The sequence below is a fragment of the Limulus polyphemus genome, unplaced genomic scaffold, assembly GCF_000517525.1.
Source record: "Limulus polyphemus unplaced genomic scaffold, Limulus_polyphemus-2.1.2 Scaffold2078, whole genome shotgun sequence".
Taxonomy (NCBI): Eukaryota; Metazoa; Arthropoda; class Merostomata; order Xiphosura; family Limulidae; genus Limulus; species Limulus polyphemus.
Window position 1 is genome coordinate 85,707 of NW_013667688.1, and position 15,524 is coordinate 101,230.

Here is a 15,524-nt window from a genome sequence, read left to right on the forward strand (position 1 = left end):
TTTGATTGAGGTGTTTAAGATTATTAAGGGTATTGATACTATAGATTCATCAAATTTTTTTGTGTTTAGCAGTGAAAACAATAGGACAATGGGTCATAAGTTCACATTTTGGCAGCGTAGGAGTCATCTGCAGTTTACAGTATTACTTTTCAAACAGTGTGGTTGGCTTTTGGAATGAGCTGCCTTCAAGGGTAGTGGAGGCAGAAAAGATTGAATGAATACATGAGTAGTAAGGGGTGGTTATAGTTGGAAGCTGGAAGGGACATCCATGATGGGCTAATAAGCTCTCTTTTGTCCCTTTAAAATTTTATGAATTTATGAATCTAAGTAGCATTAAATGTCATATGCTATTCAATTGCTTCTATTGTCCCCTAAAATAAGCAAAAAAAGAATTATCTCCAAATCTCTCATAAATTTGCTGGTATATCAAAATAACTCTCCAGACCATTATATATTTGTCCAGATAGAGCACTTAAATAGCATTAAGTACCTTATCTCTTTTGATTTTTCTAATTGTTTCACACATAGAGCAAAAATAAGTAGTCAAAAACTGGTTAATGGTCATTATATTATCTCAAAAAAAAAATCCAGATAAGCATATGTTTGCCCTGATATGGAACACTAAATGGCAAATATGTAATTCAGCTACTCCCACTGATGTACCAAATTCTGTATGTGCATCAATGATCTTGTCGTATCAATTTTTAAGTTTTTTGTCCTTCATGTGATCAAATTTGTAAAGGAGCATTGGAAAGTATTGGGAGTAGGTATGTAAACTAGTGAGATCCCCTCTGGCTAAGTACAATCATTCAACTTTATTGTCAAAGGATTGAAAGACAAGTATTATGTAGTGAGGCATTTTCTCCAGGAGAATTGCTCATAGATCAGCACTTGCACATGCCTCTATATTTTGTCTGCGAGATTGTCAGTCTGGAAGATCCTCTTACTAAAGAAAGTTTAAAGGTTAAAGCAATTTATGGTAAATCGGGGAGGAAGGTACTATGTCAGAAGTAAATGCTGGAAACAGTTGGGGCAACTTGCTAAATGGAGACTATGAAGCAAGGTTTTGCTGAAATTCCATTACCAGAAAAAAACTTGTGCCATTGTTAACAAGCCCACCCAGATATCATAAAGAAGTGACAAATCCATGGCAAAGTGTGACAGTATCTAAAGCTTGAAGCTGTGAAAATGAAAGGTATATTACAAGTGGTTTTCCATCCTGAATATCATAAATTGTAATTCGCTTTACTAAATCTGTACATACTGTGTATCTTGTATAAATTGGTTGTTTGAAACCAACACCTCACAAGATTGATGAAGTGTTATTACTAACAAATTGTCAGCTGGTTATGTTCTTCAAGTTGCATTTTCAAAATTATAGATTTCAATTCTTTCTTGGTTGCTGTGCAGTTGTTAATTAACTGCCCCATCCAAGAAAATACATGCTGGTTTTAGAGGTTTTTCTTGACATTACAGCAAAACTAAAAGATTTGGAAATTATTTTCATTAGGAAAGAGGTAGTTAATCTAATGACATATGAGATGTGTCTTTGTGTTAACTGCTCTATCCAAGCAACTATTTGCTGGTCTGAAGATTTTTGATATTTCAGAAAAACTGTAATAGATTTGGCAATAATGTTCTGTATTGTAGGGGAGATTTTGGAATCATCAAATGTTGTATCCCATGTGGCCTTTAAGGCTATTTAAGTGCCCTGTCCAGGCACTAATATGTTCTTCTAGCTTTACCCATTCTTCAAGTAGGCTTATTTATTTTGTGTTAAACATGTACATCACAGGATTATTCCTCAAAACTGCCTGGTGGAATTACAGTTACAGTATGATATAAAAATGTAGAATAAATGTGTTTGCTGGTGTCTAATGGAATGCTCTGTCTCATGATTAAATTGTTTTTTTTACAAATTATGATTAATACAGTTTATCAACAAGTGCTTTGAAGTAAACTTCAGTATATAGAAATTGTGTTTTATTTCTTAACTCTTGTTTGATTTTTTAAACAAAATATACACAAATGTTAAAGTATTTTGAAAAAACATTTTTTGAGGATAAAAGTTGAAATGGAGCTCGTAAGACCAGTTTTTACTTCTTAATGTATAGATTTTCTCTGAAAAATAAAGCAAATGTTCAAAATTATAAATGTACCTTAGGAAAATATATTACACAGTATCCATCAGCAGTGTGTCAATCTGCATTTGGGTTGCCATGTTGTAATAACCAAAATTTGTTTTATTAATAATTAAAATAAAATTTGATTTGGAACAGGTTCGTACAGGAAGTGCTTTGTCATTAGATTATGAAACTGGTTGCAATCAGTGTATGACTTGCATGCTTTATTTTGTGTGCCTCTTTTTATGGCCAAGTAATGCAGTCATGCAATCTGTCATTATGATAGTAACGTTAAATCATATTTCTTTTTAACATATTTTAACTCTTTAAACACACAATTCTTTTGCTTGTTCTGCCAGAATTATTTTCATGAATTCCTAATAATTATCACCATACCTTTATAAAATTTCAATTTTCTTAACTTTATGGATAATAACATAGTGTGGAATAGTTTTCAGCCAAAGAGACAAATGTTATCAGATGCTGTCACCATTTTGTGGATAAAGTGGGATTTTAGGCAAGACCCTGGCAGCGTCTTGCCAAAAATTGGTTTAAGGAGTTAAGTCATATTTCAAGCAAAAGAAAGTGGTCAATTTGTACAAACCTCAGACTTTATTTAAGGCAATTTTAGTAGTTCAGTGATACGAAAAAGAAATTATTTATCCATGATTCTGCAATCTTATGCATGATTTGTTAAGTTCTTTCTGTTCAGTTAAAATAACTTAGAAATAGATAAAGTCTTAAGGATATAAAGCTTTTTTTTTATCAGGATCTGCAGGTGGTGAAGCCTTGTACAAAATGTGCAAGTGCATTAATTTTCTGGACAGTTTTTGATAGCAAATATTAGTTGGGAAATGAATGTACCTGGTAACACTTTAATAAAAAGTACAATGTAAATTAATTTTCCTAGCTCCTGAGCTTCTTTTTTACATGTTACAAGTAAAGTATCTAACCTTTAAAGACTGATAGTTACTTAAAAAATTTTGTATAAATTGTAATCAGCACTTTTTATACCTGACTTGTGTCTGAGACTTTCAATAGGCCAGTAAAAGCCAAATGATGATGTGCAAGTAAATGGTTTTTATAGAGTAAGCAGATAGTAAACATAACATTTAAGTAGGACAGAGCCAGCTGTACATTGGAGCCTGCCCTTATGAAGTCTTCCATTAAACACCCCATTTCCACCACATTAGGCAATCCATTCCAAAGGTTAACCACCCTGTTAGTAAAATAAAATTGTCTTAGCTGAAGATGACTCTTACCTTGCCAAAACTTACATTTGTGTCTACCATTTGCACTATTAAGTATAATAAAAGACAATGCGATTACACTATTAGTTCTCTTAATCTTAAATACTCATTAATTGGATCTTTTCTAACTCTGTTAAGAGAAAATAATTTTGGAAGTTTTAAACCTTCCTTGTATGATAATTTTTCCATCCTAGGTATGTAGTATGTAGTAGCCCTGCTCTGAACCCCTTTTCAGCAATGCAATACCCTTTTTAAGGTAAGTAGCCCTAGACTGAGCACAGTACTCTAAATGAGTCCTAACCAGTGTCCCGTGGCCTCTATATATTATAACCTCTTTAGACTTGTATTCAATATTTCTACAAATACAACCTAACACTATCAACAGCAAATTACTTGAACTCAAATTAGAAATATTTTCTAGAATGATAATGGTGTTTTGTTATTGGATAATTAAGAACTTCAATAACCAATTTTTATCTAAAACTGCTAAAGCTGAAAACAAAAATGTGGTACTATATGTGCATTTCTTTTCATTATATTTATCACTATCTTTAGGCAACAGCATTGTCGCATATGATCCCTTTCTCTTTGTTTTCTCAGTTTTAGCTCTTCTAAATAAGTTTTGAGTTTAAGTTAGGCTACATTTCAAGAACTTTATTTGAATAATTTATCAATGGATAGCAGTGTTGGTAATTTATCTCAATATAGATTTCATATGTCTACAGTAGTTCATTAACATATGATTTGAATAATTGGGGTCTACATTTTTCCCAGTAAACAAGTAATAAATGAAAGAAAAGTCACTCAAACTATTAGTCATGGTTACTCTCAACCAGAACATATGAGCATGTTTCTTTCATGAGACTTCTCGGTAATTATTCTGAAATAATATAACTTGGCAATACACACCACTTCACATGATAAATGACATGTGCATTGTATTCCAGAAATATTTTTGCCCTAATTCACAAGAAAAATGCCACCTGGCAATGCACAGTTAAATATTTACAGTGTATAGGTAAATGCATTGAAGTAACTAGTTCGTATATTTCTGAAGTGTATAGAAATTCCATGTTTTTTATTTTAACCATTTTGATTTTTAAATTAATTTTATATAAAAATGATAGTATTTTGAAAACATTTTATGAAGTCAAAAGTTACACATACTAAATTTGTAAGACCTCAAGTGTTATGAAAACAAAATGCCCAGTTCTTTATCAGACATAACCATAAGATGGATGTAAGAAAATTTTGTTACTGTAAACCTTAAATAAGCCAGACATTATAGGCCAGTCAGAAATCAGAAAGATAGTTTTTCAAAGATATTACTTGAGCTAAAACCTAAAAAAATTTCAAAGCACATTAGTTTTCCGTTGTATGAGATAATTAGGTTTAACTTGTATTTAATGGTGTCATCAGTACACACTGTCTTGTTTGTTTAAAATAACAACAACCATGCATTTTTATGGGAAGGGGTAGGATAACAACAGTAATGATATTTTTCATAAGTTCATTGAAAGAAACTTCTTTACGAATATGAGATAGAGCTTATAAGAGAATTTAAGTTTCAAATTAGTTTTTGTTTGTTTGTTTGAAGTTAAGCATAAATCTACACAATGGGCTATCTGTGCTCTGTTTTAAAGTAGTACCAAGTAATGTTTTTATCATCTATACTTAGTTTTCTAAAACTTTTTCTTCTTTTGAGTATTGTTTTTTAGCAATAATATGAAAGGATCATAGTTTTTCATATCTCCTAGAGGAATACTTAGGAGAAGGCAACCAGAAATTGATATTTTTAACTAAAATGGTTTTCTAAACTTCATTTAATTCCAAGTGTTGTTTGTATTTGGTTTAAAGAATTTGTGGATTTTAATATAGTTCTTTAGGACATTGAACTTAGCTCACTGTGATGGTAGGCCTCTATGTAATTGCCTGATAATGTTGAAATTTGATTGATGTGACAAGCACTAGCTGCTCTGTTATTTATTTAGTCATTACTAATACTACTGATTGTACAGCAGACAAGGAAATAATGGTTTGTAAAACTCAAGATTTTTTTTTCCAAAGACAACAATCAACTTTTATTAGTATGGAATTTATTTTCAACACTGTTTGCTTATAACTCAAGTATTCTGTCCATAGTTTTAATCATTTTGAGCTTAAATCAGTATATTTTATTACATAAAACTATTATATAATGTGAAAGTTTTGATGAAGTTGGCGATCTGCATCAGATCTTTTTTTTTCTTTTTTTCTTGCCCAACTTGATTGTAGGTTGTCTTGAATAGCTAAGATCTGCTTTCTTAGCTTCAAAGAGAAGTAATTGTAGTCTTTTTACTTCAGCGAACAGTAGTTTATGATTTTTGTTATTATTGTAGATTGGAACATTTCAAGAATGCAATGCTGTTACTCTTATGACATTTTAGATCAATCTACTATTAACAAAACACTTTCCTTTTCTAAAAGTGTATACACATTTGTAATTTTGCATGTTTTTTTAGTAGTAATTTATATGACAGTTAACTTGACCTCAAACGTTTTAAAAGTGTAAAATGTTTTATCTATGTACGTGAAACTTTTACATACTTGTACTATATTTTAAATATTTAAAACAGTTGCTTTACATATGTTTTCAGATCTAGACTAAAGACAGAAATAAAGAGTTTGGACTTGAAAAACTATTTCTCTGTTTTTCTATCCATTTCATGGCAAGTTTCAAGAATAAAACAAGAGATGAAATCCGTAAGTGTTTGTACTTGTATATTTTTTAAGATATTTCATTCAGAGGTCTTTTACTTACCATTTTTTCCTGTCTTAAAACTAATCCCCATAATATATTATTAGGCTAAAGAATTTGATAGGTTTGTATGTGTTCATTTAACTTATTTATATATTTGTGATTGTCTTATGCTTCAATGTAGTTGGTGGGACAATATTTCATTCTGAAATGTTTTTGAAAAGTATTTCATTTTGCAATTTTAGATATATGCATGTGTGCAGATTTGTAGATTAATTTGCTTAGTGATGAAGAACTGCAAAAAAGGTTTAATCAGATCACTTTTTCTTTTTTTAAATTTATGTTTCTACTAATTTTCCAGAGTTCAGTTTCACCCAGAAGATTAGAATACTTGGAACTTTTTAATGGTATAACTGGAATAAACAAAGTTCTGGTTTTAAGTTTATCTTTAAGATCAATCATCTTTACTCTAATAACATGGTTTTAAGGAGTATTTTAACTTTTACTCTATTCCTAAGAACAAATGCATGGGACATGGACAACATAACATTTAAACAATAAGAGTCTTTAATATTGAGTTTCAATGGGCTAAGTTTTTGCTTTGATTTAACTCAAAAAAGCATGATTATATACAATAATAAAACTCTGTAACTTCAATGTTTAGATAGCCCAGTGCTTAACGCTAGAACTTTGAGTTATATTCAAAATGTATGAGCCAGTACATGAAAATAACTTTAATTAATGAAAAATACATAAAACACCCTTTTAACAAAGATTAATGCTATAAAAATGACAATATGCAAGTACATACTCATAGAAACTAAATACGAAAAAAATGAAGATAAATGCAGAGTTAGTTATATTGTTCACTTTAAGAATGGACAGACTAAAAAAAAACTAACTAACCAATAAGAATAAAACAAGAACAAGATACAAAGAGAACGTTTTAAGAGATATTAAGTTCAACAAACATTTAAAGCTGTCCCCCATTACACAAGGGACAGCTTTAGTTGTACAAAAAAAGCATTTTAAGTTGAATAAAAACCAATCTTTAACATAAAATCTAATTATAATAACACAAAAAAACATCAAGAAAACCAAACAACTGGAAGTTAACCACTTTAATGTGATTGTGCATACAAGTGTAAGGAGGCATGTCAAACTTACAAAGCATACATGACATCAAACAATAGAAAAAAAACACCTTTGAATTTCTGCTCTTTCATGCATGCTTGCATGCATGAAAGAGTGAGTGTACATCATTGTAAAAGTAAACACAAAATCTGCAATGTTTACACACAAAATAAACATATATGGAACATCACCCCACACAAAAAAAGAATTGCTAGACCCCTGTTTTCTGCATGCACTCATGAATGCAGAAGGTAGAGAGCATTCCAAATTAAAAAAAGAAAAGAAATGATACATGTATACAAAGTACTCAAGGCTTCATTCTGCTCATCTTAGCCATTCTTGCAGAGCTTCCATTGTCACTGTCACCAGGCCTCAATTCACTCGGTTGCCATCTCCTGACAGTGGTGTTTCAGCACTGAAATTTGCTGTAACATGAGCTGGTTTGTAATCACCCTTGGTGATCTTGTCGGGAGTTTCATCCTCAGTCTCCCTTTGGATGTCTTTCATGATAATTGTTTTTTCACCATGGCAATGTAAACATCACAGGATAATTTTCTTGGTTCAGTCCTCAAGATGGTGGTTCCTTTGTTGACAGATAGAACCACCTGGCTCCTCTGTGCTTCCATTGTTTTAGTTCTGGTTGTTGACATCAAAGTGTTGCAGGGCTTCATCCAACCTTTGTTTTCTTGTAACTTAGATGTCTCATGAAAAGCACCTAGCACCAGAAAGCTTCAATTTTTGGCATCCAGATGTTGTAGTCCTGTTGAAGATGAGAAAACATCTGCCATGAGTTCCTCATAGTTATGCTGCAACCTGTGATAGAGCGAATTACCAGGCCTCTCTTTTTTTAGTCTTCACCTCCATGTATAGTGTCAGCAATGGTGCAGATTCCTGCTGCATCATAGTGATATTGACTCCAGTGATTCAATGATGGGGACTCTCCAGGGGCATCAAGGCCTTCATCAGTTGTCACGGACAGCTTGACCTGTGGGGACATCAGTGCCAACTCCTTTTGCAAATTTTCCCCAGTTGGACTTGTTGGTAAGCAGTGCATCTTCATCTGTGGGCTTGCTAATGGTGAGTAATAACCCTGCACTCTCCATTTTTTTGCATGACCTCATGATCCCTAGCTGTAAAGAAAATCCTGGGCATCTTGGAATAACTGCAAAGCTTCAGTCTGAGATCAAGAAGACTCTGGGACAGGAACTAGAATACTGGGACTTGGTTCAGGTGAGATTAATGTTTGAAGTTGAAAGCAAGAGACTGATTGTGGCTGGAACTAACCACCAAATACTGAAAACCTGAATTAAAATGCAAAGGTTTACAAAGCTCTAGTTGATAAAAGGTCCAACTGAGTATAAAGGTTAAAGAGGGTTTGTAATGTTCAGTTTTGATTGTGAATCAGGTATTCAAATAACATGTCTACAGGCTTAATGTGTATTCATGCTCATCATCATCATCTGTAGAACACATGCATAAAGACCTCAGACTTCCAAATCCTCAAGCTTCACTGGGTTTTCATTTGGCAAGCTACCTGTGGCCATTCTGCCCTCTGTTACTTCTACTGGACAACTCGAACACTTGTGCCAAAACTTGATTTTAACACTGATTATCTCACCTATGACCATTAGCCCTTGGCAACACTCATTGCCTTTTTGAAGGACTATCTTCAACTTACAAATTATAAATTGTTTAACATTTATGTTGCAAATTATGTGGTTTCACTGCATGGGTGGACCTTCCACCTCACCCTATTACATTTAGAGTTAGCATTTTCATGCTTCAAACTGTATTTTGTGATAGAACAATGTTAGGAAAGTATTCATTAAAACTGATTGCATATTAAAAATATTTCAAGCTGCATGACAAAGAATTCCTATCCCAGTCAAATAAAATGCTAGGTAAACTATATATGTATACTTGATTTCCAGGCTATTACTTGGAATGTTGAAACATTCTCTGAATTACACTACGAGAAACAACAGGTAAATCCATATGTGTTCTGAGAATCACCAGGTAAAACTCTTTTTCTCTCTAACTGTAGTTGTGTCTTTTACTCCTATCTTTTTAATGAAAATTCACAAATGTGCAGAATGTCTCAATGTTGAAACTGAAACATTCAGCATTAATAAAAATCACGGGAGCATTGTATTTTCCGATAACTTTATAGGTTATTCTTAACAGTAGGCCTTGTACTCGTCAATCCTTGACATCAGGGTCAAAATTTTTTTTGTCAAGCTTTCTTGGTTTTTTCTTATTTCCTTTTTTATTTTCCTGTTATATAATCTCATTCTTTGTGTGTGGTTGCTTCATTTATTTTAATTTGTTTAAAATATCTGTAAAGGATTGTGCAATGTTCTCACAAATGTGTGTTGCCACGTGTTTTAGATGCTTATATTGCCATATATGTATGCTTCAACTATGCTTCATCAAGTACTCTATTAGTTTATACACTTTGCTTCTGGCTACTGCATGAACAACTTTAGTAATGTCAGTTACCAGCCAAAGCTACACTCTGTAGCAATGACAGTGTCATCTACGAGCTGTCAAACTCATTTTCTATTTCAGTCTTCACAAAATATATGATCATTAATAACATTTAGATGAATCAAGACATTTAAACTAAAAGTATGTTTGCTAAGATTAAAATTTGTGCTGCTACCAGTGTTCAAAATAAGACTTACAGAATGGGTCATCCAGCGGATAACCTTTGGCCCAAGTATGGTTGTCTGCAATAAACTTTTGTTTTCCACAATTTAACAAACAAGTTAGTTGGCTAATAAAAAATTACAAACATGGTGCTACCTTGTTCTAAATCAAATATCCCACAAGAAAGGAAGTTAGTTGTCAGAAAATCATGATTTTTATGAAGGAACTTCATGAACAGAACATGACCTCCTTTCTCTTTGTTATACTTCAGCCATGGATAGCCATATTACCAGAAACAGTGGAATGTTCTTCTACATTTGTTTTGATTATATTTGCAATCGGTTTCTCTTTTCAAAAACTTCATGCCTACCTTGTCTTGATCATTTGTCTTAGACACGAAGTTAAAGCAAAGCTTACTTAGCCATTCCATATCCATAATGTATATCAGAAACAGTATCTAAGTCTAATGTACCAAAACATGCAAAATGTAAATGGTGGAAGCAAATATGGCATTATCAAAATCTTTTGAGTTGTGATCTGTTATTGGTCTTATGATGGGTTTGCAAGACATTACACTGAACACTCTTATTGATACTGTGCATTCCCATGAAACTTAGAACACAGTGTATATAGACATACTTCTCATAATTGATGTAGTACTCTTAAATTACCAATATGGGCTAGATGTCTAGACTGTCATGGGATTTGGCTTTGTTGTGTTGCCCTACAGACAACATAGTGGTGCATTTGAGTTGTCAGGTGATAATTTTAGTTAAAAAAACTCTGAATTTTTTAAAAACAATGATTATTTTATACACAATTCTAAAAATGTTTATAATTGAGTAGCAGGTACAAAATATAGTTGGTACATTTTGCCAGTCCTTACTACTTGATGGCTTGGAAAGCAAGAAATGCTACTCTCTTTCAATTATTAGGGTCCTGGCCTAATGATTATTACAACAAGAAGCATGGAAAGCAAAGGGCCATTATACCTTTTTAGTCAGTAGTCTTCCAACTACCTGGCTCTCCTAAATTTGATTACCCCATCCATATCAATTGGGAGGCTGACATTGGCATTTCATCATTAGTTCAGTCAAAAACTACCAGGTAAATATATTTAGCTTCCTTTCCCTTATCAGGCAGGTCAGGATGATTCAAGATAGTACCCTCGCCCACCTCTGATTCATTGGTTTCCTATCAAGATTCTTGGTAAAACCAGTTCACCAGTAGTTTGTCTGACACATGGATGCAGCTTATTGGCATGTTCTACACATGCTTGCATCTCCACTGTAACTCGTATGTTACAGAATCAACTTGTCAGAGTACCAGTTATGCTCCTTCTATGCAACTTTCATATACCACAACCTTAATCATAAAACATATTGGAACATTGTTTTTTCTCAGTATGATCATAGTATTTCTGTCATTGTTCTGTCTTTCTGAGTTATGGTTGGGCAGACTCGCATGTATTGGCCATCATTGATTATAGCCAATCCACATACTGTTGAGGACACTGGGAAACTTCTCTGAATGGTGGGGGACCACACTTCATGTCTACAATGAGTGTGACTTCCCACCCAAACATGAGTAGGTTCATTGAATAGCTGCTTGATTCCTGCTCAATTGATTTATATGTCATCATTACATATAGCAATTGTTCATCCCATTGCTTCTGTTGGAATTAAAACATTTTGCAAGCATCTGCTTTGTAGTTTGTATCTTGCCCATTCTGACAAACCATCAGACTGGGGATGAAAAGTGGAGTATGTATATTCACCAAACTTAACACTTACCCAACTTGGTGAACATTTAGCTATTGAAGTTGATTTCCTGATCCATGTGTATTTTTTTCAGGTGCTTGGAATCATGCTATCCAGTTCTCAGCTAACACATCCCCTATGGTCTGTGCTAGCATACTGATTAGTAAGTTAGCCAACTTCATGAAATAGTCAATGACCACAATTATGTAGTAGTGATCTCTTGCAGTCTTCAGTAATGTACCTGTGACATCCATGGCTATCCTCATAAGAGGAGACCCAATAATTATCTGTTGCAGTTTACCCTGCCCCAGTCAGTTTTCCTCTGGGCAGCACACACCACACAGCATTCATGCTAGTGCTAAATGCCTCAGCTCACTTATGACTAGAAGACCCATCATGTCACATCTTGGTGTCCCCCAGTCCTTATGTTGTGCAAAGTCTGAGGACCATTAGCTCCAGTACTAACACAGCACCACACTTCATGGGTTGGTAACAACCATACCACACATCTTCTTGTAATTGTTCATACAGTCCACACTATGTCAGGGTTCTTCAGTTGCTCTTCCTGGAGCTCCTAAAGTGTTAAATTTGGCAACTGTCCTTCATTGGAGTCATCTGTTTCATACTTGGCTTTAAATTTGGCTGAAATGTCTGTGGTTTCAACTCCCACATAATGTCCAGGATCAGAACATTCCATGAATGGATATGGTCTTACCATACAATGAGATTGTCCATTTGTTTTTGCATGTCACAAGCTAAGGCAATGAACTATGACAATTATATTCTTGCTGAATCAATATTCAACATGCTGCCATCCACCCCTCCCTATTTTTAAATTTCACTAATTGCTTCAGCAAAGTATGGTCCACCCTGATGGTGAACCTCCTACCATACAAGTAATGGTGAAAGTTCTTTACAAAGACAACCACAATGAACAGTTCTTGTACAGTATCTTTATGCTGGAGCCATGAGTGTATGATTGACACATGTGATTACACGTCCCACTCCATCTTGTAACTGCAGTAGCACCGCTTTGATTCCATTGTCACTGATTTTAGTGTCCAGGACAAACTCACAGTTCTGATGGGGAAAAGCCAGCACCAGAGCATGCACCAAGCTTCAGGGATTGGAATACATGTTTGCATTCCTTCCTTGCTTCATAAAAGTGCTCTTCCATTTCCATGAGAGTTAACAATGGTGCTACTATCTTTGAGAAGTTGGCCATAAATCATCAGCAATAGGACATGAAATCAAGGAAACAGTGTACCTCTTACATTGTTACAGATTGAGCTATCTTGGCTGGATCTGTAAAGACTTCATTTCTCCTCCACAATGTGACCAAGAAACTCCACTTTTTTTCACAAGAGTGAACACTTCTGGGATTTCATTTTCAACCCTGCCTTTCATACAACTGGAATACCATTCTTAGGTTCTGCGACACTGATTTTAAAGTACAACCAAACACCCAAAACATCATTAACAAAGACCAGGCATTGCAGTTCCTTGAGTGTAAACTTCATTAGCTGCTCGAAAGTAGCTAATGTGTTGCACAAACCAAATGGCATGATGCTATATTCATGTAGACCATATTTTGCTTTCCTCATCTAGCTTGACTAGCCATATCTAAGATGTTAAACTAGTTAAAACCTTCTAATGTGTCCAGACATTCATCATCTATTTATGGTAGAGAAAGAGTTACCATGCTCACTCACCAAACATCCATGCAGAATCTTGGTGGACATTTCCTCTTCCTAACATCTCTGGGGATGTACAAGCATTTTCTGAAAGTTTTATGATTTAATCCTCCAGCATCTGTTGTATTTCACTGCTTGCAAACTCCTTAGCATGTCTAGGAAGTTGGTGAAATGGTTCTTTTATCAGATGTGTGTCACCTGTGTCTGTGTGGTACTGAATTACTGTTGTTTTACCCAATTGGCCATCTGATCTCACAAACACATCAGCATGTTCACCTGACAAGTCACTGAGTTGCTTTCTTTGTTGGGTCAGGATTTTCAGCACAATAATCAGTCAGTGTCCTCGGGTGTCAGTAGTCTCATACTTGCTTTTGTTCATGGTGCAATGGATGTAACCCTAGTGTTACCACTAGTATTAATCATTTCCACTCTGCTTACCATACCTATGACTGTTTTAGCATCTTGCTGAATAGCCAATCATCCATAATTATAAAATAACAGTGGGTCTTCATTCCTTGTAGGGCAGATCATTGCTTGCACTAATGCTGCCTGCTTTTGGGACAGCAAGCAACTTATTTTATGCATTGTTTCTATAACCATGTTACTCACCACCAATGCATTATACCTTGTCTGTACTAAACTACAGAGCACCACTTGTGTACAAAAAGGTATTAATAATTCCCTTTGCTACAAACACTCCTGCCTTTTACTGCTCCTGGGCTCAATCTGAGAGGCATTGGATGATTTTTCCTTAAAGCATTAATTCACTCATTTCACAGAAACAATTGTCAGTGTACATCCACCCTGAGAATGCCTATTCCAGACATGAGGTTGGAAACAACCTCATCATTTAGTGGTTAACACCTTCTAGACTAAACTGGAGATTTATCTCTTCTCTAACATCTATCCTATCACCTTTCACCAGAATGAAGTTGGTATTCACTGGCCTTAGTAGCGATGTAGGCTAACTGTTAAACTCCTTGAAGCAACTAGTTCACTGTGGTCCCCCAAATCCAGTGGTCAGGTCCAACTTGGGCTCCATTAGTTTTACAGATCTTTTGCCACAGCATCTACTACCTAATGCTCATTATTCTGGACCTGCTGATCCAATGGCTCATACCAATACTCTTGTATACTTTTCTGCTTAGCAAAAGTGCTGATGCTGTGGGTTGGTGAACATTTGCTGAGCCTTTGGCTGTAGCCAATAGTTCTGCCATCTTTGCTGTATCAAAAACTATGGGCAGTTAAACTGCACCTGCCTCACTAGTCCACAAATGAAGTAGACACTTTGCTCTTCCCATCCTGGACAGTGTTCATGTGGACCATGGCTGTGATCTGTATCCCATAAGTAGACCTTGCTCGGGCATATGCACCCTATGATCTGCATAGCCTAACTTGCAAATATGTGTATAGGTATGTGTAGAAATACATAGCTGTCAACTTGCATGGTTTTGCTTATAGATTTATAGAGCCTCACACATTCATACTGTGTGGACATTTAAATCACATGGATGAATATGTTGTGAGCCTTTTGAGGCTCTTTTAATTCCCCAGTCATCATATACTACCCTAAAAGTGGGTGATAAGCATAAAATTACAATGTCTACCAGTTCCAAAACATACATACCTATGCTGACACTAATAGCTATTTCTCGATCTTCATCTTTGCCATCTAACATTGTGTTCACTTGCTCCAGTCTTTATATACCCCACTCAACTACCCTCGGCAATATCTAATTTGCAAAACTTTATGCTGGCTCTCGTACGCCATCTATGCAGGTACTGTATAGCACTGTATGTAGACAATAAAATCACTTTTCGAGACTGATCACATTCCGGTCACTAACACTGGCTGTCAGTGGGGAGGAAGGGAGGGAGAGTGTCAGTGGAGGTAAGTATGTTTGGAAATACATTTTCAGTGTAGGAAACTGATAACTTCCATAACATACATACCTCAGCTGACACTGATAGCTAGAATCCCACATTGAGGAAGCAGAGGAGGTTGGTGAGGACAGAGATTATACAGAAAGTGTCTGCAGAGAACAAATATGTACCACGAGAAGTGGTATCAAAGTGGAGAACATTGCACTACATCCAGAACAGGTATGCTCTTCACCCAGGACTACAGAAAATTGAAAAGGGTGGAATATAATACAAATGTGATGGTCCAGCCCCGA

General features: G+C 34.9%; 1 protein-coding gene across 3 annotated transcripts in view; it reads left to right on the plus strand.

Moving 5' to 3' along the window:
• LOC106465861 (WD repeat and SOCS box-containing protein 1-like) overlaps nucleotides 1-15,524 on the plus strand; it is a 62,082-nt gene that overhangs the window by 1,943 nt on the left and 44,615 nt on the right. For all 3 annotated transcript variants that reach the window (XM_022393819.1, XM_022393820.1, XM_013926104.2), the window contains exon 2: nucleotides 6,010-6,115. In XM_022393819.1, coding sequence (XP_022249527.1) covers nucleotides 6,079-6,115 — 37 coding nt within the window. In that variant the 5' untranslated portion in view covers nucleotides 6,010-6,078. The remainder of the gene's footprint in view (nucleotides 1-6,009; nucleotides 6,116-15,524) is intronic.